The following is a 26663-nucleotide window of genomic DNA, read 5'->3' as shown; positions in this document are numbered from 1 at the left end:
TTATTATTATCTATTTTTTTTTTTTTTTTTATTAAATTTTTATTATACATTTTCCTTTATCTTCGATTGTGCAACTCACCTAAATCTTCTTCGCGGAACAATTTTTAAAACCGTTATTCCTCCACAGGTATATACGCAGATTTTCAGATATTCCTCCAATCAAACGTTCAAAGGGTCGTAACAAACCGAAGAACGGTAAACACGGCCATATAAAAAGAAATTATCCGTGAGAACTTCTAACGAGATGCGCGATTGTGGTATCCCGTCGAATGCTCTGACGTAATCCGTAATCGCTGATAAAGAAATCACCGTTCTCATATACTGCTACCATTATGCGCGATATTAGGATGATTTAAGGTAATTAGCCTTAATATAAGTGTATTAGCAATATCAATATTATCTCATAATGATCGGTAAACATCTAGGTCGCGGGTAAGCTTCTTTTTTTTTTTTCTATTGTCGGCAACTGCAATTCAACGTGCTCATTAACATTCCATCCCGAAAGTCACTAACAGCTTTGGGAAACATCCTGAATGCGTGGAAGTTAAGTGATGCGTCGCGGATGTGCGCACTCGAAACTTGCCGCGTTCCAGAAAATTGCAATCTTGAATCTTCTTTCCACGACTGCGCATTCTTATTCTTGACGATACGTCTGCGGCGCGGAGCCCGCGACTTCCTTGTGAGGCTCGAAATTAATTCGCGGAACGCTAATCCGTTGCGTGAAATGAATCGGATAACGTGCGTGCACCGCCGTAAATCAAAGAGAAAGATAATAAACGCTCAACAGATAGATAATAAATGCCGCATTGTTCTGTAACCACGAGACTTTTAGGAGCGCCTGGGACTTGAACTTTGATTCTGAACGTTGCACTCGGGCTGCAATTGTCGAAAAGTTATCGAAACGTAAATCTAAACGTGCGCGATAAATCACACGTACGATATTTCTGTATAAAGCCCCGAGTAAACTGAAGCAAGTCGGCCTGTACACTTGTTGACATTCAACCGTAGCGATTTTACGAAAACGCCTATGATTTTCCGGATCACTCATCTGCAAGAATTTACGTCAAACCGAGCAAACACTTTGTATATGTAATGACAATGGAATACAGCTAGTCCTAAGAAGCAAACGAACCGATCCATGTCCGTTACATCTGCCGTTAGTGATTTACAGGCAATTCCGTTTTCCATTATCCTTTAATCTAGGTCTTTAGTGACAGATACTAAGCGCGACAAATGTGCATTACTAAAAGGATATTGCCGTGCGAAACATTGAAAAAAAAGAAAAAAAAAAACGCGTCAGTTAAACGGTGCCTCGCACTGCTTCCAGTGTCGGCAAGTTTCAATGTCGGCGATAATCAAAGCAGTCATCGCGAGAGATCTCGCAATTTCTTTCTTTTTTTTTTTTTTTTTTTTCTTTCCTTTCTTTTATTGCCGCGACCATATCGCGTAGATGGACGATAACATCGTGTCATTCTTTACCTCGAATGAGATCCGACCGACTGCTCGAGTTTCTCCAATAATCTCGGGTGGGACCCGGTTCACGCCCTTGCGCGGTGCGACTTCTCATTATTTTCTGTCGAATGAGGGTTAAACGGGACAGCAGCCTTGTGGCGGCGGCGATTATGCTCCGTAATACGCATGGGGGTCGATCGAAACCCACGATAGCCTCGGTGACGATGCAGTTTGGCAAAGCGCGCCTACATAATACCGCGGAGTGCATCACGGCTTCTTACGGCCTATTGTTCGGAGTTTGTGTGAACTTTCGGAGCACCTGAGCATAGAGCGCACAACTCGGGAACACCTACACATATGATATATGCGTATCGGATTTTCTGCACAGTTAGGTCGCGGCATCTCGAAACCTTGAAAAGTACCACGGCCTAGGTCGACATTAACGTTCTACGTGACACGCGATCTGATTTGAACGAATTTAAACTTGCATTTTACTCGTTTAAATCCCATATTAGCGAGCGAATTCAATTGCAGAAATATTTCTTTAATGACTAATCTCAATCGGTGTACTACTTGAGAACTTAATTAGTTAATTAATTGCATCATTTATGGAATTCTTGAGTGCGTACGTACACTGAGAGGTAGATATGGCATAGCATACGACAATATTCCTTTCCTCATCGTCTTCTCGATTACCACCCCATGGGTTGAGCCTAAAGGGTGGTGATAAAGAAGACGGGGGAGGAAATAGTGGACTGTTGTCTCCCTCAATTCTCGGTGGTTCTCAGCGGCCGGCGCTTCGCGGTATATTAATTATGGGTTTCGTGTGAGGATCGACGCACATAACGATAGTGTCGTACGCTAACCACCGTCGCTGCGGCAAATGCCATATCTACTTCTCAGTGTACATACATACATGCAAGTAAGGAACGAAGAGCATTCTATTCACTAGAGCGCTACCATTATATTTTCTTTTAAATTATATACTGATTAAACTTTAGAAGGCTTAATACGTTCACATTAAATATAAATAAATAGCAGCTCGTATCACATTTACAATTATTAAAATTAATAAAGTTATACTTAATAAATTGTATAACAAGTAATTACTCAACTTTATATTTCTTTTTTCTTTAATATATTGGTTTGAAATATGCTTTAACTTTCGGAATTTACTTGAATTTTAATAACAACCCGGTCTGCTTATAATGCATGAGGAATGGATCTTCTCGGGATAATCCGTGAGAAAGGATAGCGCCTTTCCTCATACTACATCGTTCACTCGTAAAAGTCAATCCCGCTGTACAAAGTAGAGCGAGATTTTCCTCTTGGGCAACTTCGAGCAGCTTCACTCGGAAACTCGTGAAGTTAACGCGCGGTTAGACGACCGCTCGTATATATTAAGTAAGTTTAATCTTCGAAAGAACCTTTTAGACAATTGAATATATGAGCTCCGAGTGCTTTGCGCTGTTGCAAAATTTTTTAACTTTACTTTTGACCACCTCGTAAGCATTGATATTACTCAACAAAAAATATTTCTGCAAAAATTATTTTGTTTGATTGCGTTAAATAATTATTAAATTAATTTTAATTAAACGGAAAAAAATGCGTACTTCTATTTCTCAAGCATTATGCAAGTAGAATATTTTAGAAGCAATATTAAATTCAATATTTAACTTTGTAATTTCCTATTTTAAAATCCGAGCTATAATAGATAAGGTCTGTGCCATTAGTTCAGCCAGACATTTGATTTACAATTAAAGATTCACAATTGTTAATTTACCTCGAGTCTTCTCTCACGGGAATTAGTCGGGCATATCAATTCACATTAACATAAAACAAGCCCAAGCACCACCGTAGAGTATCCCGGATACGGAGCGGATTCATCTGGCATCTGGCTGTTGCGCAATTCGCGGCTCACCCGGCTCGTTTCCACGTAACATCCTAATGGAAAAATGCGCAAGCCTTAGCGAAATCGAACGAAACCTTTCTCGCAAGGGCAATTCCGAGATGCACGACTCGGGAGTCGGCAAGGATCTTTAACGCGCGGTTAGAAGAACGTACATACCTCGCAAGCGAGGATAATCGATGGGAGCACCTGGGAGATTACGTTCGGAAATCCACGGGAACGTGGTGGATCGCGCCGTCGTTGCTTCCGTTGCGGTTGTTGTTGCACTTGGTCCGTCCGACTGTGGGATGCTGGATCGAGTCGGTCGGCGCAGGCAGCTCTCTTAAAAGTCCTGATCCACTTGCGGCGAAGAGCCTGCCCTTGCTCTTCTCCTGTCTCTTAACAGCTCATTAACCACGTCCAGGTTGAACCGACCTCTCTATGCATAAGCTGCGCTCGCCCCTGAGACACGCCAAGTCTCCTCGAGCTCCGTAAATTCCTTGCCAGCATCGGAAGACGTTTCGTTACTCTTTAGAAAGCAGGAAGTCTCGCCGAAGTATACGATCTAAAAAAAAGGCCGTGTCGGATAGAATCGATTTCGTTGCTACTTCGCCACGATGCAGATTGGTTAGGTTAGATTAAATCGACTCGCTTCGCGCGTGAGAGTAAGTGTCCGCTTAATCTTTATCATTTTCTTTATTTTGAATTACCTTTCTTTGTTCGTGGGCAATATACTTCTCCTCAAACGCTTTGCAAGTGCTCTCTGCGAAATTACGTGCGGAGCTTCGGCCGTTTAGCTGCTACCTGCTAGGCGTTCGGCACAGAATAGCGGGCGTGGAGACATCTACGTCGCGGGTGAGACACGAACGCCACTTGTTATTAAGAAACGTAAAGACTGAATATTACAAAGAACATTACGTTGAATACTCACTTAATATATGACGAGCTTGTTACGGCCAGATACGTTGCGGTATTAGTATGTTTGTTAGATTTAATTATTTCGACTACGTAAATCTAATGGCTACGTAAAAGCGTGCTTTGTATTAGTATGTGGTAATTAAAAAAAAAAAAAAATAATTGTTTAAGGTACAGAAAAATATTCGGACTATTAGAATTATTTTCGGGGCTTGCTCGAGTGAGTTTTATAACTGTGACGATTTAGGAACTCGAAAAGTGATCGTTCAGCTTGAAATAAAAATATGCTTTAACTCGAGCTCGCCAAGCGAATAAAAAAAAACGAAAACAAATCAGCTGGCGTCGAGCTCGGCGCTTCCGAGAATTGCGCGAGGACAGCGTTCAATTGACGATCGAACCTATTGACTGTCTCACTTCCTCCGCGGTAGTCTCTTTTCGTCGAAGGGCCGAAATTTCAGTCTGGCTGCGGAGCTTCGAATGTAAGGACGTGATCTAATCGCTCCGCAACTACGCGTATTTTTGACCGTGAATAGGAAGTCTCGTATATTAATAAAGTGTCGACGTCGGAACTCGGAAACGAACATTCGTTTTTTGTACTCCCGTGTTACTTTACGTATGTTTTGTGCTTCGTTTCGTGCCTCCAAAAGACGCTACGGAAAGGCAAGATGACGTCACGGGTGGAGCGTCCGATCTGAATTGCGTTACGCGTCCAGCATTATCAACCCGTTTCACTCGCCATCTCTTCCAGCGGCATTCAGCGGGTTCCGGCGGTCGCCATTACCGGAGTGCGAGATCTGCACCTCGCCCGTCTTCTTCGTCGCGGCCGAGATTCGTATCCCGTTTCGGACAAGTGATTTTTAAGAAACTTTGAGGAATATAAAGTGCGCGAGAAACATTTCGCATCGCGGCTCGTTTCGCTCGCTGCTTAGCGCAAACTTTCGGCGTCGTTCACTCCGCGGACGAAAATCGATCGAAGAATCAAAGGTAGCCTCACTTTACATCGCGGCCAGTTTTTTACGTCGAGAATCAAGGACGATACGAGTGAAAACTCGGCGGGAGTAAGTAACGCTACGAAAATCGTGAGTGTTAATTTCTACAACGGATGATAGTTCGTCGCGCTTCTTAATTTTAATTCGTAAAAAATCGTCGCGATGATCCACCGTCATTTTTTTCGATTCGTCTCTCGAGTGATAGCATTAGTGATTGTGATTATAAAAAAAGCAGAACAGTAATTGAGGGTCAATTGATTTGAAATGCTGAAGACAACACGTCAGGATAACCCAGGATACCACCAGGATACAACACGTCAAAATACCGCGACTGAAGGAAGGAAGGAAGGAAGGACGGACGGAAAGACGGAAAATAATCTAACCTAACCGGAATAAAAAATGTAAGTACCCCAGCAATAATTATAAAATAAAAACATATTACATTAAATTCGAGTAACAAAAAATATATGATGCGTGCACGTAACAGCTTTAGCTTTTTTTTTTTTTCATAATTTTTTGCGCCGAGTTAAACAATACCTCTGATCAGACGATAGTCTGCCTATTTATTTTTTTTTTTTTCTTGTTCTCTGTGCGACCGCGAAAACTCACAACCATTAATAGCACAGACGTACAATACTATTAAAGAAAATAGATCATAAATCTGAAAAATGAGAAAAATTTACCGGGTACTGTTTCCTTTTCACATGAATTTTTCACCGTTACGTTGTTGAAATAATTTCATTTGAGATGCGTGAGCAAGAAGAACAATGTAGAGTCTCTTCGATTCACGAAGTCGATAGCAAAGCAAAAACCAAATTATATGCGGGGAAGGTTTGTTAATATCATTAGATTGCTCAATTAAAATCCGCTTAATTGTCTTGTCATACTCGAGAGATGCGCCGTTATGTAATAACGAATGGAATGTACAATGACGAGTAGAACGAAAGATTAAATGATAAAATAAATTGAAAGTAAAACATTTATAGCCTAGAGAAAGTTCAATAATTAACAGATGATAAGTAAGTCTTTTTTCTTTTTTTTTTTAACCGGAAGAGAAGGAGAGACATATAATTACCTGAAATAAATTAAATTCAATTTTATTAACTGTTAAATTTTTTTTTTATTAATTTAATCTGATTTGTAATTTTACAAGATAAAAAAATAGATAGAAAAGAAAATTGCCGTCCTTGTACATATACATTTAGTTACCTTGGCAGACGTACAAAATGCGGAACAGGAGAACGATGTAAAGGCATGCTCGAATCAATGAATAAAAAATCGATGTAATGGGTGAGGGAGTGTATAGTCACGCGATCTTTGGTCGCATCGGAAAGCATCTTACGTAGAGATCACAGGGCATTTCTGCTTTCTCATTGAATATCCCATTTACGGAACTATAAATTACATTTTCGACCATCTACCTCTCAATCGGCAACCAATTTATCTTTAAGTATCAATCCACGTACGCCGTTTCGTTTACACCTTATTGTGTAGATCTCGCTATTGCTATTCATCTTTTGCGCCATTCTCTTGAAATTTAATCTCTAACGTGGAAGAAGCGCCTGGTTTCCTCGTTAATACATACGCATTTTTATAAAAAAAAAAATTTTTTTGTAATTATGAATTAAATAACTTATTCCGAATTCGAGCGAGAACGGCAATGTGAAAGGGCGGCTTACGATTTGCACGCCGTGCAAATGGAATATTTCATTACCGCGCTGTAATTAAAAATAAATTTTGACAAGCAATCGATAATTAATTGCATCAATAACATCGAGTATCGATCCGGTGAATCTGCCGAATGCTCGTCAGATGTTATCTTACAATGAAATTAATTTAATAATTATCCGCCCCAGCGTCTCCGTCTCTCTCTTTCTAACTTTTCTCTCGTACAATTTCCTTTTTAACGAATTGCATTCGCGCCGGATAAAACTAAAGGCGTCCGTGACTTGCCGTAAGTAACTTATAATTAAATCACGAAATACGCCCACCGCCTCATCTCCCTTCATTATTTCTGCACACGTCAATACCCGGCATTCGCCGGATGCGCTTCCGAAGAAGTTTTCGTCTGCGGCGATTAAAGGGAATGCTCGAAACAATTTATTACTAGTACTTTAGTACTACCATAGCACAGACGGCATCTTCGACGGCGCGTCATTCTAATTAGCCAGTTGTTCATTCTGTAGATAGAAGCTCCTAATAACGTATCTCGTAATTCTGAAAATTATAATGTTCTCTAAGGCGTCGCGAATTTTTTTAATATAGCGTTAACAATAAATTTTCGTAATAAAGGTAATAAAAATATAATTCAACGTGTGGCTAACTTTTTTTCCGCGATGTCGACGGAACGCAAGTAATATAATATTATCAATATCACTTCTCGATTCGTGGGAGTATCTGAACGCTTTCATGGTCATTTGCTGCCATGGTTCGGTGAACTTTCATCTCTCGTTCTTCTTTGTTACTTTTCACAAGCGGTTAATTTTGTTACTGGCACAAAACGATGGCGAGTCCACGTACCGCGTGACGGCGTTGGCACAAGTTTCAAAGTACGAAAGCTGCGACGTTAAAGAAAAAAAAAAAATAGTTTTGAATACGTACAGAGAGAAAGCCTGCGGTATATTCGTGCGGTGTGGTGATGGCACGGCTCTATCACAGGAGGATTTATCTGTCAACGGATAATGCACCATATAGATAGATGAGCGGATAATTAGATAAGATTGATGAGCGCATCACGCAGTGCCGACAGACAAATCGCTAATACTCGCGCGCGCACCGCTAGATAATACGCGCAGATAAAGAGAAACTCAGATAATATAGATCAATACCGTTTGTGCAATTACTATTCGCCGACGGTAAAAAATGCCGTACGTGTGTAACACAATAGTCGTAAACATCCCGCGTGTGCGTTCCGTTCGCACGTCTTTTCTCCTTGGCAGAAAAGAAGATGATCTTCCGGTGTCTTATCAAAGCACCCCCGCACGGTGCACATAATGACGTTTCCTCATGCATCGTCGATCGCAACGATGGATATAGATTAGAATTACGCGCGTGTAAGACGGCGTGAGACGCGCAGGACGAAATCCATTTGCTTCCGGATTCGATGAATAAGACGTATCGCGGATATAATTCTAACTTACTGATAATGATCCCGGGGAGGGGTGTGGTTCGGCAGCTGACAAAAGGCAATTACATTCACACATGAATGTAATTGAACAATTGTACGCGGTGCAAGTTGTAATTTGTATTGAGATTGTAGCCTTCTATCTCCCGCCGTAAGAATTACTTTTCCTTTCTTCTCGTGACGTCTAATAGATGTTAAAATGATAAAATAATTAAACGTAATGATACATAAGGCGTTATCCAGTTGGCGATTATTTTACGACCGCGCGTGCACGTGAAGGAAATATGTACGCGCGTTATCAAGTGACACTGCTCGATTTTCATACCAAGTTATTCGTGTGTCGATTGCGAGCGCATTGATAAATAGTTTCAAATTATAGCCGTGGCTTTCCCAGAGAAACCGATCTAACCATAGATAATTGTGGCTTGTTCAAAGCGATCGCGGTTGCACCCTACGGTTATCGAAGCATCTGTATATGTAGACTTCGGAAGTCAACAAGTTAGTAGTGAACTCGCGAATGATGTAGGAATCGCGTTACGTTCGGCCTATTGTGAGCACAAAATGTCAGGCTATTTATTAACAGATTGAAGATCGACAGAATTTAGAGGATAATAACTTACACGCATAATACAATTTAGAATTGATTTGCGTGTATGTCGCATCTCACGGTTAAAATTAAGACACACCGTTATACAACGGTGCATTTTAATCAAAAGAGGATTAATAAAAATCGACAGATGGGAAACGTATTAAAATTATCGTTGCACTAATCTTTAAGGCCTCGGAAGTTGGCAAACGCCTATCAAGACGAGCGCGCTGCTCGCTTCGTAGATCGGTAACTCATCTCCCTAGCAATCTGCGATAAATCGATAATTACACGATCTAATGATCTAATCCGTTCAATTCCAAGGCGATCGCGCGCAAATAAACGCCGAATAAAAATACCTGGAAAATATTTTTCTTGATTGAAAGTTAATTAACAGCATGGAAAAAATAATTTCTTTAAACACATGTGAAAAATTTATTTAAAAAAAAAATTACAATAACATATGTGTATAAATATAATAAATCAATTACTTTTTAATACCGTGTTAATTAAAAAATGGCGAAACAAAATAATTTAAATTAAATAAAGTACGGGAGGAAAAATCTTTTATCTTTGCACAATACCGTAAAGTAAAGGCTCGTTAGACACAATTATACGAAATGTCAAATACATTTTTTTTCTAGCTCTATAGTAGTTTTTTATTTATAGGCCATCAAAGGTTGCGCGCGTTCGATTCTACTTGAGGTTCGTTGATCCAAGAAGAGTGACCCTGACGATCAGGGTCGTCGCGGTGTAACAATAAGTTTGAAATCCCATTGAGCACAGGTCACCCGATCGCGTCGATGTACCTTTGTTCCTGCTCGTTTTCTTCGCCGACTCACCGATGTCATCTCACGCTCCGACACTCTGCGGTCAGTCAATCGTCACGATCTGCGGAAAGGCTTTACATTATCAGAGATTGATCCTTGGCGACCAATAGAATGCTTCTGTTTAATAAACCGCACTTCTTTTTTTTCTTTCGGCTTGCGCTTACAACGAACAGTTGCAAAAATTGTCTTGTGTTGCCCCGCTAATGTTCGCTTCCGTTAATTATGATACGTACCATATCCTCGAGGTATTTTCGATTAGAAAAAAAAAAAAAGAAAAAAAAATCTCCGTGTAATCGTTCAACAATTTAAGCGAAAGTATATTTATAATCGGTTATTGATAGATATATAAATCTTTGGTTTATTTTTCTCTCTCTTTTTTTTTCTTTTTTTTCCATAAAGTCTAGACGCTATTATCGCAGAAATTTCCTCGAACTTTCGCTTTTATCCGTACCCCACTTATTTCCTCAGGAATTGTGGTGTCACGAAGACGGACGCGGGTTATCGGGTCGAAGGTGTGCGACGTGCGAGCTCTTCAATTAACCTTCCCCGTATCGATAGTTCCGATCAGATCTACGGGAACAATTGCGACCATATTATTGCCGCGCTGCCGACGTATCGTGATTTGACGTTTCACAACAATTTTGATTAATTCTACATGGAGAAAAAAATATTAAAAAAAAAATACTATAAAATAAACGGCCGCGTCAAACTTTATCGCAGTGACAGGATCCGGTCGGTCCACACGTCTCATCACATTGTAGAATATAATAGCCGCGTTATTATAGTTTGCAACGCTGAAAGAAGATTAAGGGACGAGGGACAGCTTGCTATTAATATTATCTAAAGCCTGACCCCACGGGACCTCGTAATAGAACAGAGAATAAATAGAATGAACGTAACTTCTTACATACTTACTTATCGGTTCGTGATTTTTTAATGATAGTGGATTAGAAAAATAATGTCACTAGACGGTTGTACGAAGCTAAATGATAAATGTCTTTTTGCGTGAGAAAACACCGATTGCGTTCGCGCGTATGTATTGTACCTTGGTTAATTGTGTCGAGATAAAGTTAGAAGAAAGCACTTTTTAAGGTAAAAGTTGCTAATAGGATTTTATGCACACCATGAAACCGTAATTCTAAGCAATATTGTGCCGTTAAGCTAACAAATCCCTCTCATCACCGGGTACATAAACTGTTTTAACGGGATTACATGAATCACTGATTTTAATCTGTGACACTCTGCCATTACATCACATTTTTTGGCTGCTTTTTGCAGTAATTTTTTTTTAACATGACGATGTCGTGTATATCTTGTCCTGTGTCCATAAATCATGCTTCCTTCTCTTGACCAGATCCCTCAAACAGATGGAAACTGTCATCTCGAGTCTCGTTGATTAAGCCCCATTTTCGCTAATTAAAATTATTCCAAGTGGTCGTTTATATGCACGCGAGAAAAAAAAATGTATGAATGTTAGGCGACATAAACGTGCGCGGAGCCTCATTACGTCTTTGACTGGAAGCAACGGTGCTTGGTAGCCTTGATCTAATTATGTATACCAATTATTTCGCAAAGCGGCCGTTTTGCGTTTCGGCGAGGTCACCGGCTCAAGAGTTTTACGCTTTACGTACGATGACTCGTAAATAATGGTGTAGCAAGGAATGCGATTATCTACGGGGGGATCGCTGCGCGGTGAATTAACGAAACTGCGATAGCAGTCCCTAGATGTTTTTCCTTATTACGTAAAATGACAGGTTGCTTCATGGTATCTAGAGATTTACAAAATAACAATTTACATAAATTTCACGCTTTTACGAAAAAGAAAAATTATACAAAGTAAGTTTTTGATTTTCTCGCTTGAAATAGTAAAAATTTAGTTTTCAAAATTTTATCACAAGTCAATAGCGCATATACAATAAATCTGCATCCGTCCTCGTGCAGCCGTGCGCAAATCTGCGAGCTAGCCATCACCACGGGAGCATGGCATCCTGGAATTTTATCGGGTTTATATCGCTATTTACATTCCCCTGAATCTCTAAACGCCCGGCTTGATCTACGCGCCCGTTAGCTTCTCCAACAAAAGGACGTCTCTCAAGGAGTTCCGCATATCCGGGCAGATGCAACTCTCGCACGATCCGTGTCCGATAAAAGTCGCATTCGCCGCGAGTCCGTTGTGACGTCGAGGGATGCGCGTGACGAGCGGGGACGGTAACGCGGTGGCGAGCGTTCGCCACACGCGTCTCGCGTAAAAATCCCATAAATTCTCGCGCGCGACTCGGCCGCGTGTCCCCCCAGGAGAATCGGGCCGATTAGTCGACATTGAAAGTTGCCGAGCGGTACCCTAACGTTAACGGTGTCTCGGGCAATTAAGTCTGCCGCGCGCCTCCGGCTTGCGTGCCCTCACTACGCTAGGCGTGCGTAAAGACGACGCGTGCACGTATACACGCGTATACGCGCTCGCGCGCAGCGGCTTAACTCGCTTACTCGCTCGTACACGACAATTACCCTTTAAATTGCCGGTGATCTTGCGGAGAAGAAAGTTCAGGGTGGCATGTTCCTCTTTTTCTCTACCTCTCTCTGTCTCGCTCTCTTTCGCTCTTTTTCTATCCTCTGCCCTCTTCTCGTCTGGTTCTCTCGGTTTTCAGGATTCATTCGATCCATCTCTGTTACTATCCTCTGCAGCCGGTCGACTATACGGAATAGGCGTGAGAAGAAGTGCTTTGCTCTCCGTGGGGTACCTCGATACAGCAGAATACGCTGAGATTTAGATATCGCGGTTGACGGTTGAACGGATTAATTATCGGCGAATCCTTACCGAACGCTTTTTTCCCGCCTCGACGACTTCCTTGATTCCCTCCCCCCTTCCCATGTACATTGGCGAGAACGTCTCTAATTATATGATTATAATTGGAAATTGATTAATCTTGATCGAGGATTTGTCTGAGTAAATGTAACAACATAATTACAGTTAGAATTCGAATTATTAATGGTATTATTAATAAGATATATACGTACGTTTATATCGTCGTAACAATGACTAATAAAAAATAATTAATATTAATACATCAATTACATATAATTTATGAAAATTACACATACGGTTTTGGGATCAAAATAGCAACATAAATATATATAACTAGTATTATATAAAATACCACATATGTCTTCGACGTAACCTGGTGGAAGCCGCATGCGATGAAATTGCTAAGGCTTCCAGAGAAGGTAGATCTACGATCAGACGAAAAACGAGACAAAGCTTCCTACATGCTTGCCCGAGGTAAGGGGAGCGTTGAACCGCGGAACATCGACCCACCGCTCGAGACGTATGCCGGACGGATGATAATTAGCCTTCGCGGTGATATGGATTTGTCGACGGAGGCGGCGGATTCCTCCGCGTGGCATTGTGCCACCGGTAGCGATCATCAGGCTCCTTCCCACGAAGAATCCGATCGGACACGCCTGCCCAGCCGGGGGCCCCAGTTGTAAATCGCGATACATAGCCACCACGACGACATCTCGTCCGTCGTTGACCTACCTATAAGCGGTAATATCCCTGAAGAGGGCCGGTTCATGAAAGTGATTATGCAAAGCAGCATCTCTGAATCGCGGATTCAGAATTATCCAGCGCCGCGTACCGTAGGTCACGCTCGCGGCCACGCATTATATGGGCATAAGGTCCCATCCGTGCCCTCCCGCCGTCTCCCTCTCGGTGATGATAAAGATCGAGAGTACATATTTCCGTAATACGTGCCCCTCGCGGATGCACGTACGAAAGAACCGGGGATTATTGCATTATTGCATGATCTACAACTGTTAAGAGAATATAATAGCTGATAATGCACGCCGACGTCGTACAAGTTACGAGAACGAAGATGTCGCATACTTTATGATCTAAACGCTGATCTGAAACGGGGGTAACGGGGTGAAATACCTTCGAGATAGTTGGAAAATTTATCTCTTGTCGTTAACCTTTGAAAGGCCGGAAAAGCGTTGCAGTGATGCTCTTTTTCTAGTTCTATCACGAAGATATGACTGTGCGTTAAACTGTTGCATAACTTTCGTCAACATTTATTCTTTTGTAAAAAAAAACAAAAGTGGTACATTTTTTTGCATATAAGCTAAGGTGTCAATTACCATTCTTTAAATCGCTCTCGTAGCTCGTTCGAATTTTTTTCGTGCAACTTAATAACATTCTCTTTAAGCTGCTTTTCTCACGAGTCGATTTGCCTTTGAAAATTAAAAGAAAACTTGACGCTTTGCTTCTTCATGGTCTTTAGATGTCGTTCGATATTAACGTACACTTTCTTCATGTACCTCATTTTATCGTGTATCCTCCTGCTCTCCGCCAATTGCCAACTGACCATTTGAGAGGAGATCCTCTTTTCGTGCTCATCTCGCCAAGTCAGCAGATCTCTCCGAAGAATTTCACATCTCTCGTGACTCTGGCATTTCTGAGGACTCTGGTACCTCTTCAGGGCGACGATCTCTCTCTCGACTTGGGACAATCTGCACTTAAGCTGTTCCACGGTGGTCTTCAAGGACTTGTCACGGAGACCGATTTCTGCTTCGTCATTGTCGCCGGAAGCTTCCGCCTCTGGAACACGCATTCTTGTGTGACATAACAGGTACACATATTCCGTTTGCTTTATGCAATGATAACGCGGAATGTTAATAGAAAAACTGAAAAGTCTGCGGCGCGTTTCACGACGCTTTAAATTCTTTCGCTTATATTTTTGTCTTTATTCCAGCTTTAAATTGTATTTTGCGTGTTAAAATTTTTTTTTTTCCTTTTTTGTGAACTTCTCTGAAGTATTTTTGGAAACGTGAGAGATCTTTGATAGCGTTCGGTTCAAAACGGCAATAACTGCCTGCGATTTTTTTAAGTTGATAATAATTTTACCTTATTTGTTCATCTTCGGAGCTGTGGTTCCCTGTCGAATCGTTCTTCGTGTATTTTAAAGTCTTACATCGGATTGAATTTAATTCTTTTTCAATTTTTATTACCTTCCGACTTTCTCAATATTCTTTGATAACTTGTATAAAGAGATTTCATCCGATAGCTACTTCCTTCCTGCTTGCTGTAATTACTAGACGTCTCCTTGAAGCATAACGTCGACTCGGACTCCTCTTCAATGGGCGTCAAATTATGAACGTTTTCGAAATTCTTTCTGGTTCCTCTTTTATCAGATACTATTTTATACTAAGCGTCGAGAAAAGAAAAGCTAACTCATAGCTATCACGCTCTTGATTTATTAAAGATCGTCGTCTCGTAAATCTCGTAAATCTAAACAAGAAAGTCTCTCCTTCGCCAGTGACCTTCGTCATGCGCGATACACGAGGAACCTAGAAGAAATCCGCACTCGCGTCCTTTGGTTGCTCAATCGCGGGAAAAAGAAACGGGGATGGTACGGCGTAGAACGGCAGGACGAACAGCAAGAACGAGCTTAATGGTGCTGTAACTCCGGCAGCGGGCAATTTTCAATTTCGCTGACTCGCACGGAAGTGGCTTTCCCACCTCCGTGGCGGAATTGAGACGTCGCTACGAGTCACGGGGCACTTGGCACCACCAGATTTGACATGGACAGCTGGCCGCATTGGACACGTCAGGAACACCGTAAGGAGCGGATTTCCCCGGATTCCTTTGCGATATTAACCCTTTCCCTGCTTACCATTCGGCTACCCACAATCGAAAAGAGATTCGAAAAGTTTGTCTGACGTAAATTATAATATGCGGGATAGTATCTTTCCCGAATGACGTCGTTTTGAAAGGATTTTCTACAAATCGCTAATGCGGACGTTAAACGTGATTCCAACACCTAATAAACTGCAATGAAACATTTATCTTCTTTGCCCGAAGTATAAATGTATACATTTACATCATAATTACGTACTTGGTTAATAACACACGCCCACCCGTCGTGGAAAGTCTCACTTTTATTCCGTACGCGCCCGATAGCGATCTTAACGTTGCATCTCGAAGATCATCAAAATCCGATATATTGTTTGCAATAAATAATAACTGTCTATAAAAAGGCATGCGTGGTTCGCGGTAATTCATCGAGGATGCTTATCCGTCAGGCGTTAAGGTTATTCGAACCGGCGGTTCTCGCCAAGTTCGCTCCGCACAGGTGGAAATGAAGAAGAGGCGATCGCTCCCGCGAGCTGTAAAATTAAATGGAGAAACGGGCCGCGAGTCGCGGATTGTAGCCGCGGAGATGATCGGGTGCCGAAGCTAGCGCGAGCCCTTCCGCTTGATATCCTAGTTTCGCGCGAGGATCACTCGGCCCCGTGTGAGAACACCTGCGGCGAACAAGAGCGGCGAGAAGGAAGGAAGCGCAGCGAAGTTACGCCTGTACGGTGCATACACGGGGGAGAGCGAAAGAATGGACGGGCAAGAACGGTAAGGAGCCAAGGAGTCGCACGATGTTGTGTTATGGGCATAGCGGTTCTAGCGGTAGATACCCTCGGATAACGCGCTCATTTACATAGGCGGGAGCATAAGTGTAAAGCTACGTGACGTTAATGAATTGCGTGCGTAACGTGTGTAATCCGCGTTGGGGTTTATATAGGTGAAGAAACGAACGCCGAGCTCTTCCCGCGGCGGGTCGACCTCGAGGCCGAGAGAGTCGGAAGTCAAAATGCATCGGGTACCACGTCTAAAGTCGAGCTGTATACGAAAGGGGTGGAAGACTTTTTGATAACTCGGGGATATGGAGCTTGATAATAAAATGATAATCAATTTAGAGTAACGGTGCTTTTTTTGGTACCGATATTTTTCTAACGCTACTAAAGTTATATGCATTAAAATAATTTTAAGCGGATATTATTATTACTTTATTAAAAAAAATTTTTTTTTTATTATTAGAAACAATTTAAATTATTTCAATTCGTCCGATACGGCTGGTTAAGTATTCAACACCACCGCGGTCAAAGTTCCATGCAAAATGGAAGAAATAGAAGCGACTTTGCTATTGTTTTATCAGCTCGGTGGAATGCCGATAACGGGGATCGTGGGACTGCTTGTTAGCAATCGCGAGAAAATCCGTGGAAGAAGAGGAGAATTAACGAGCGTCACGCTAGGCGATTGTTGCCGTTATCCAGTTGTATAACGATGCAATCGAAACAATATCGGGTTAAATGATCTGCAAACGAAATGCGTACCATATTCGCGATCGAGTTCAATTTAAAGCGTTAAATTTGAATTCCATTTATTATTTCTTGCGTTCAATTTAGGAAATCAAAGCTACCTATATCCCCCTTCCAAAAAAAAGGCGGTCGCTTACGTTATATACCGAGCTAAAAACTATATTGTCGTATTAATTACTGTTATGTCGATTGATCCTTGCCAAAATGATATTCGACCGTGGAATTACACCGTGGAATTAAATTCTTTTTTCCTCGCGGCGAAGTCAAATGCTGCAGTAGCCTCGATAACATCTGTTTAGCGTGTAATGAATTGGTAATCGAGCGGTTGTATCGAAATCGCGCTCTTTCAAGTTCACCTGCCATGGAACCGACATCGGTATCCGGTTATTGAGCCGCACAATGGAGAAGACGCGCGATGAACCACGGCCAAAAGTGACTCATCTATTCCGCTTCGAGCGGCCACCCTGAAACCGATTGGCTTTGACGGCAGCCGGAACCGCGTCCGAGCTACTCGGCTAACTTGTCACCAATCTCGGGGCAGCATGTCATTACAGAAAAACGCGTCTGCGAGTGAAAGAAAGGCGAGGCAAGAACCCGCCCACAATTAGCTCGGCGATCGCCCGTGGCTCTTATCGTCACGCTGCGTCAGTGGCTGTTGTTAATTAATTTTGTACCGATTGTGTTTGCCCGTCCCTCCGCGCGCAAGAAGAAATAACCGCAGACGGCGAACTTGCCGCAAGGTTGACGCCGAGTCTTCAACCTTGGTCAGCCTATTCTTTCAACAGCCTTCGACACGTCCAGCCGCGCGTTCCCCTTCTTCCCTTTCTCACTCTCGATTTTCGTGGTACAATTAAGTCTTCCCGCGAACAGAGATCGTCCCGAGAATGTCGGATATCTTGTAATTCTGGCTCGTCACTTTGTGAACGAACGCTTAAAAGAGATTATGATTTTTAAACGTATGTGATTGATCGAAGCGTGTCTCGATCTTTCTTGTACTACGTACGTAGAATGGCTGCGTGAAACGTTACAGAATAATATCGCAATAAATAACGATGAAAGCTTAAATAACTACGTTCGACGGATACAAATATCTGTTGTGCTTTCTTCACTTGTACGACCAATGTCGAGAGATCTAACGGTGACAGGGCTGTCGACGTGGACGACAGGCTGCGAGCACTTGATCCATGCGCGGATCGCCGAATAAAAGTAAATAGCAATGATAAACGATCAACTCACGGCTTTCTCGCTGGCTCGCCAGGAACGAGAGAGCAACGGAAGCCGCGTAGATATCCCCTTGAGAGAGCATTCACGGGAAGAGTTAACAGTATCATACCGATGCGATACCGATGCGACTATCTTACCGCGGCGGTACCCACGGCGCGAAGGAACGATCGAGCGAGTAGCGGCCGTGAAATCGCGATACGACGATACTTCGTGTCCGTATAGAATGATTAGAGAACGAAAAGGAGTGATTCTCACGAGGCTCGCTTCATCAACGGTCTGTTCTTGCCAGTTTTTTTTTTTTTTTTTTTTATTATTATTTCATTTTTTATTCCCCTGATTCCACTCAGAGAACTATAGACATGTCCGAAGTTAATTCAGTTTTTTAGCCATCGAATACTGATAATTTAATTTGGATAACGTTGGTGAGTTTACCGGTCAAAAATTTAATTTAGAACCATCAAATCGCAATTATCGGAGTAATAAAAATCCTCGAATTTCCGGCCTTTGTTTCTATTATTCAGTAAAGTGAGTTATTGGTGAAGATAATTCGTTTAGAAAATCAGAATACATTAAATATTATTGTGGATAATATTCTTTGCGTGCTTTGTTAATGTTAACATCGGTAAATGCGTTTTCAAAGTGCCACTCAAAAATATCGCTAATGTCGAGAAGATATATCCGAGGAGACCTTTTAAACACCTTCGATCACGTAAATGGGATGTGGTTAAAGGTGTTAAATGAAGTCGTTGATGAAGTTGTCGGAGGCGCACATCGTTGTTAGGATACAACGCGTGCTGACGGGTACGTGCCGCCTTTTAATGTAGACATTGGATTGCGCGGATAGAAGAAATGCATACGCGTTTTTTTCACCGGCGTGTACACGTGTGTGCAATGCATACTTCCCTTCCGCAATTTATGCGGAATGCAGTCCCGGGCGCCACGGAGCCCTTATTACAATGAGAAACGCCGAAGAAACCGCGAGACCCTACGTGGTTTCATTAACAGCTAAATGAACGTGCGACTTGATTGTACGTAACGGGCATTTAGCTATCTAATTTTTTAATTATCTAATTGTTGCGCATATACCATGTAATAAACAGGATTCTTCGCCAAGTTTTGCAAATGCACTGAACCGAAAGAAAGATTATTATTAAGTGGAGAATAATTATATATTTCTCATATGTATGTGTAAACGTGTGCATATATATAAAATAATGAATAATTATTATTAAACTAGTTTATTAAAATAATTAAACTAAAAGTATAACTATTGCACATTTGCGTATCATTGTTTTTAATATTAAAAAAAAAGAATAGTAAACTATACGTTGTAAAATCAGCGACTCACAATTTGTATATTTGTCTAATAATTATTATAATCGCGAATCGCATAAATAACGTCGCATGAATCGTCACTTGATTATAAAATAAAAATGTACACGTTATATTTCTATAAGTTAAATATTATGAAGTAGCTGCAAAAACGTCCAATACTTTTTATAGTTTTACTTCGTGTATCGCATCTCCGAACGTATTTAAGGTATTTCCGAATTAGTTATTAGCAATTATTATAGATGTAAATATATGATAATAACACATTTAATTATTGTAGTCATAAAAATGTACGCTACATTCGCACTTATTCCTCCTTTTTTTTTTTTTTAGGACTTCAAGGCTTACGGGCATGTAAATGCCGACGTAAGTCGGTACATTTTATTGCACCGATAGAAGGAGGTGGCGAGGTCCTGAGATCTGTGATAAAACTACGTCTCCGCACAAGGAGAAGTGCGGGGTAGAGGGGGATGAGCATGTGGGTGAAGGCTAGAGGGCTCTCCAGGATGTGTCGAAAGTGAAACTCAAGGTCTCATGTAATCTTTCGTTGTGTGGTGCATGTATATGCATGGCCATTGTCCGCCCTCATATAAGTTCGATCATGACTCGCGATAAGCTTCGATTCAGGTCTTTGGAGCCTCCAGTTTGGCTCTGCTAAGCGATCGTGAATCCTCAAAAATGAAGATGTTATTACAGAAACGATTGTAAGAAACTTGTTTGCTGCTTATATCTGTCTTCGATCTCTCAGCGTAATTTACACTGCATGCTTGCGCGTACTTGGTACGAAACACGTGAGAAACATGCACACTAAAAAATTAAATTAGTATAAAATTAATATATTTAATAAAACACGTGAAATGTATAGAAATTTACGAGGCAGCGTAAATGTTGAACATAAGTAACTGGAACGGAGATTTTTCTTTAAAATAGAGTTATACTTACGTAAAGTGAAGCATGCCAGATTAATGATCGATATTGTACAGCCGTACTCAAACAAAATGGGAAATATAAGATTGCCGGTCATGGCACCTACTCTGCCTATTATCATTTCCATGCTCACTGCCATGGCTCTGGAAAAAAAAACAAAAATAATTAGTATATGTATTAATTTCTTTTAATTTTTTTGCACGTAAATATTAATTATTTTGTAAATTTACAGAACAAACCTCAACGATGTGGGAAAGAGCAAAACAGTTGCTCCGACCATGACGTTGAAATTTTTACTTAATAATCCAACATATGAACCCGTAAGTATAACGGTGGTTAACGTATTTGTGGACCAATTTAAAGCGGCCAAACACAAAAGTGAGCATCCATAAGCAATAACTATATATATAAAAAAAAGAAATAAAAAACATAAGATATTAACACGTTCTATATTTTTTCTTTATAAAAATACTTCAACCAATAAAACGTAAATAAAAAGAACTTACTTAATAAATATCTATGTTGCAGAAAATGGACGAAGATACTGGCACTCAGTATAAAACTACTCGAAATAATTGATGCAATAATATTATCGATATACATCGAGTCGGATATAACAATCTGGAAAAATCGCAATTTACTAGCAGGTAAATACATTTATTATGCGTATAAATTAATTTTTATTTTATAACTAACTTACATTTTCGCAGCTTGACGTTGCGTCCATTGCAATAGTTTTATTTGCATTAATAGATGTCGACATGTCCAGTATTTCACAGAAAGTTGAATCCGTCACATTCGTATTGAGACTATAAAAATGATCTATTATTGCAACAAGTTGCGGCTGCCAAAGTCGAAGGGTATTTAAACTGAAAATACAAAAACACGTAAGTTAATAATATGTCGCTATAATTAATCTTGAAAATTTTTGTAATAATTTATTTATAACGTTCTTTTATTTTTTTTTAATGTTGCATTAAATGTATATTAAAATAATTTAGTTTCGTACTTTGTTTAAAAGAAGAAAAAATTTTTTTTCTATACGCATACGTGTCATACGTGCGAACATAAAATTCTTACAAAAATCTTCACAATGTGCTATCAAAAATTGCAATACTATATTTAGAAATCATCTCGCTTGATTTGATTGTTATCAACGATCCGCATCAATGGAAAGTTTTCGCTCAGTTCAATAATACCTCTGAGTATAAAGAGAGGATGCAGTTTAATCGCAAACTGCATAATTGCACAATTAAACCGATAAACAGGGTATTTTTATTTTTGTTATTGCTGTTGGCTTGACGTCCCTTAATTTAGTAGAAGATTTTACTTGAAGATTTAGGAGAAGGTTTAAGAGGAGATTTAAGAGAAGATTTAAGAGAAGACTTAGTCGAAGGTTTTAAGACTTTATGAATCGCGGACGATGTGTATTCAGTTTTATGTTTGTCTCTTTGACTGACATCCTTTAATTTAGTAGAAGAATTTAGTAGAACACGTGATGCAGGTACATATAGTATTCCCCGGCGATTTGTGTTCACAGATAATGAGAGTATATATCTCAGTTAACAACGAAACATGAAAAAGCAGATGTGTGATATCTTCCGCGCTGATAAGGTCGTAAATTCTCTGTCATTCAATCATCAACGCGGCATTTATATGACTAACCGAGATCTTTCTTTTTTACGACGAGTCATCTACCTTACTATATTTTGTAAAAGGTATGATTTTACGGGAGCATTATATGGACGGACAAACATTATCGCTATTATCGTGCTACTCGCCATTCTGATAACTTCGAAATTTACAATCACCACAATCGCAAACCTTACAATAATTTGCGGCAAAGTGTGTCGCGGTATACGTGGCAATGATACAGAAAATAGATTCCTTTCTTTTTTACTCGAATAAAATAATTAAGCGAGCAAAAGTAACGTCAATTAAAATTATATCTATAAATTAAAAAAAAAAAAATAGAAGCTTACCCCAACATTCCACAAAATTGTATAGTGACAAATAATAAAATACGCGGTAGATGTGGAGACGAGAAAATAGGTTTTATCTGCTTTATGCCATTTTTTAAACTTGCTTTCATACCGTTTTGATCTTTTGATTGATCTACGGTTGTCTTGTTTAAATTGACATCGCCCAACGCACGTATCTAATAACAATAAAACGTGTATAGAAATATTTTTGCAGATATCTTTGCTTCTGCTTATGTTACCTAAATAATTGTACGTAACACGATTCTTATTTTAATTGTAGCGTGCGCTTACGGGATAATTATCCTTCGGTAAACCAGTGTTTGTACTGTAGATCCTCTTAAAAATATCAAGGGCATCCTCGTTACGACTTTGCGTCATTAAAAATTTAGGACTCTCTGGAAAGAAAGAGAGACAGACAACGCCTATTAATGACGATACTCCGCAGAGGGACAGAAAGAGCCTCCAAGAATTATAGACAAAGGCTCCGTTCCAAAGAACAATTGACCAAGTTTGAGGAATCACTAGCCAAGCCAATGCTAAAAACAATTATATGAATTAAACGTTAATCTTATAAAATATTAGATTTATTAATGTTGAGTGCTAATATTGAAATTGTTACTGATAATTACTCATTTAATTTATTCTTTGTAATAAATGAATCATTACCGGCATTTACTACACATCCAAACGAAACTGAAAATCCAACAAGTATTGGAATCTTCGTTCTACCGGTGGCACCAAAAAATTCCGAACAGTATGCCATAAGAGTGGCATGTGGCCCACTCACACTAACATAATTAAATTTTAATCAATTGCTAGCTTTCTTTGATAAATAATGCATAATAAATTTTATATATATATATATATACGCGTGCATATGTTATAAAATTTAATATATTAAATGTGACATTTTTCTCACATAAGGCCACTGATAAACTTGAAGAACACGAGCATCTCGAAATTTTGCGAAAAGCCCGTGATTATATTGCAAATACCATCCGCCATGTAGCCATATAATATAATTTTCCTTCTTCCTTTAACGTCAGCGAGGAATCCCCATACCATACCACTTAATACCATACCTAGTACAAATTTAAATAGAGTTTAATTAGGAAATATTTTTAATTGGCTCCAAGTAATTTGACTGCATTATAATCATGTATAATATCTGAGTATATTAATTGCACTTACCGACGTAGATAATAGCGTTTAAAAGCCCTTTGTGGAACAATGTTAATCCTAAATCACACTCCGCTGATGCGAGTATCATCGACATATTACCCGTATCTATACTCGATGCCCAAGATGCCGGGATAATCGAAAGAATGAGGAGATATTGAAATTTACCGGTCCCAGCGACAGTGATTGCCGTTTCAAAATCCGCAATTTTAGCGTTCGACACATCTTCGATTGCAACTAATATTTTGACATATTTAATTATGTTTTTTAGTAAATGCTCTTTCAGTTAACAAATGTCATTAATACTTACTCGAATCACGTTGTTGAATTTCTTTCTTTTCAGGTACGTCGATTACACTCAGTGAATTATTGGATTTTTTCGACATCACGAAGTATTGATCTTATCGAGATATTTATCAGATATCAAGCACAAATTATGTGATTACACAATACATAATTCACGAACTGATTGATCGATATAATTTTTGGAACTTTGGTTAACGTGCGTGTCAAAACGCCACCACATCAAGCGGCTTCTGTGGAGTGAGTAATTTCGATAACAGTGATTATACGGCATATATGAATACTAAAGATTCTGCAGGGTAATCTTTCACGCGCAAGCTGATGAAATCATTCCACTTTCAAAGACATTTCCTCTCCCTTTTCGGGTTCATCGCTTAATATCATTCAAACAATTTTATCACTTAAGTAAACTCTCATCCCGTTGATTTACTATTCATACCACCGTACTGATGATTCTGATATTTGTCGACGGGAATTGACAGCTTAACTAAAAGTGTCCACGTGTTTGACGATCAACATTTAATTACATAATTCGCAATTATATCATTCAGCCAAAGAGAAATATTTTTTACTTTTTTACTGCATGGTTCAGATCAATTGTAGAGAATTGTTTATATACTTTGTAACGTGTACTCAAATTATTTTATTAAACATTTGTTCAACCTCTTGTATAATATATATAGCGTACGTTGACAAAGAATTTTGTGAATGAATTATAACTGGCACTTTGCAAATTCATAATTCACTTGATAACAAACTGTAAAGAAAATTGAAAATTCTGTTAATTCTTAATCAAGCACTGTTTGTTACCATTCATAATCTCTACATATTCACAATTTTCTTTTCAATTGTTCTGGTTGCGCAAACATTACTTGTAAATTTGATAATCTATAATTATTATAAAAATATTTTTAATTATTTTTTATCAAATATGTGTTTATATGTTTTTACAATACTAACAATTATCTTTTGCAGAAATATTTGAACTACGGGATTATCCTACATATACAAGAAAAATTCAATTTTCTTCAAATTTTTATCAATATTATTTCTGATTTTGCTTATCAAAATGTCTTATTGTGAAACACTCTGACAACTATAATACAGTTTGCATTATCATAAGTCATTCCACCTGCAACGTAACTAAAAAACATGTGTGACGTATCAGACTGATAAATACGCTAAGAATACATAGACCAGATGGATATACAAAACATAAATTTCGATGCAGTATTGCTAGAGGTAAGAAGATTTTATTATTATGATTTTACGATTAAAATTATGGAATCAATTTTCAAGAAATATTCTTACCTGTAGTGAAGCAGACGACACTAACAATAAGACAATAAGACTACTGTTGATAATTGCAGCGAAAAACGAGTCACAAGTGGAGCAATACACATAAAGAATCCTTATCTTAATGAAAAATTGTCGGAAATCATATACACGAGGCAACCAAGGATATGAAACAAGGAAGAACGGATAATAAAATTAAAAAAAAAAACCAATTACCATTTAAAACAATCTGTGAATATATTAAATAATTGCATTGTAGAGAAATTTAAAGAATTAGATAATGTCATAAGTCATGTGTAATGTTAAAAAAAACGCGAAAATGGGTCTCAATAATACAAGATGATCGATGCGGCGAATAATTTACGAGAAATATAAATTATATGGATTCTACGAGACTTTGGAGAAGAAATAAAGAAGAAGAAAAAGAGAGTCTACGCGAGATTAGCGTATTGCAAGAGAGCGAAGTTCGTTTCACCGGAGTAATTAAAGTTTCCTGTATTTAAACCGAGGAATTAGCGTTGCGTGGCAAGTGGCCTGCTTTTCGGCCGACAGTACTTTTATCGAACAAGGAGAAACAAAAAAAAAATCATTGTCCTTTTACCAAATGAATTAAGGTCAGCATCGAGCAGATAGTACGTAGCAGAAAATCTAACGTTTGTTATACCGAAGGTTGCGCTAAGGATGCTCGAAGCTGATAAATATCGTTAACAATAGACATGTGCCGGCTAATAAATGGTTAAATAAGATAATTGACCCTGGTCACAGATTGATTTCCAATAGAAAGCTGAAAATATTTTCGACGAACTCGATTTCGTTCAAGTATAACATTATAAACTGTAGGTAATATATAATTTATTATTGGGTTATATTTATAATTAAATGGAGACAATATTAAACTTTTTTTTATTTATTACAAGACAAATAATATAATTACAATTTAAATCCACGTAAAGATAATTAATTGATAAATTAGTAGATTTTATACAATTGTAAGAAAAATTATAGTCTTTATAATGACGTGACGATTGTTGAATATTAATTAAATAAAACTAAGGCGAAAATTTTTATTGAATATAATTAATGTGTTGTACGCGGAAGAGTTTCTGGATAGGGAACGGATAATAAACCCAACGATAGATAGAATTACGGAACTTTGCAGAGCAGTTTGATAATTAATTATATGTGTCCCACTGTATAAATCTTGTACGTCTAGCGCACATTAAGCGAAACGTTTTATATGGACTGTCTTGCGCGATCAGAGTGCTCCGTAATGAATGCAGCCGACGTAATTAATTAATGATACAGGACGTTCGTGACTGATCATTGAGCATGCTTCATTTTTTTTTTTTTTATTTTTTACAAATAAAACGTACATCTATTCAGATTGCTAAATTTACCATATAAAATGCAAACAGTTAAACAAAGAGATACACGTTACAAGTATTAAAAAATTATATTTTTCAACGAAAAGGACGTTAACGAAAGATTGA

At 39.1% G+C, this 26663-nt stretch overlaps 1 protein-coding gene and 1 long non-coding RNA gene across 4 annotated transcripts; one reads left to right on the top strand and one right to left on the bottom strand.

Annotated features, from left to right (window-relative positions):
- Positions 1–4669: 4669 nt before the first annotated feature.
- Positions 4670–25466, top strand: LOC139113102 (uncharacterized). 3 transcript variants are annotated; one of them, XR_011547610.1, is made up of 8 exons: positions 4670–5645; positions 19820–20190; positions 20646–20791; positions 20942–21060; positions 21124–21300; positions 23918–24117; positions 24853–25119; positions 25195–25466. It is a non-coding gene; the product is annotated as an uncharacterized lncRNA (long non-coding RNA). The 3 variants fall into 3 exon arrangements; XR_011547611.1 differs by having other exon boundaries at positions 4671–5645; positions 19820–20015; positions 25248–25466; XR_011547609.1 differs by having other exon boundaries at positions 4671–5645; positions 25248–25466.
- On the bottom strand, positions 20151–24026 carry LOC139113097 (synaptic vesicle glycoprotein 2B). Its single transcript, XM_070673990.1, has 11 exons — positions 23885–24026; positions 23587–23811; positions 23315–23477; positions 23062–23183; positions 22687–22931; positions 22396–22571; positions 21114–21282; positions 20920–21034; positions 20653–20812; positions 20429–20556; positions 20151–20293 (listed from the first exon to the last, which is right to left on the bottom strand). Exons 1-11 carry the CDS (start codon positions 23958–23960, stop codon positions 20241–20243), a joined length of 1632 nt encoding a protein of 543 aa, XP_070530091.1. The 5' UTR covers positions 23961–24026; the 3' UTR covers positions 20151–20240.
- Positions 25467–26663: the final 1197 nt, after the last annotated feature.

This window comes from Cardiocondyla obscurior, linkage group LG02 (assembly GCF_019399895.1).
Source record: "Cardiocondyla obscurior isolate alpha-2009 linkage group LG02, Cobs3.1, whole genome shotgun sequence".
NCBI classification, from domain to species: Eukaryota; Metazoa; Arthropoda; class Insecta; order Hymenoptera; family Formicidae; genus Cardiocondyla; species Cardiocondyla obscurior.
The sequence above is the reverse complement of the archived record's forward strand: the minus strand, read 5'-3'. Positions and strand labels throughout refer to the sequence as shown.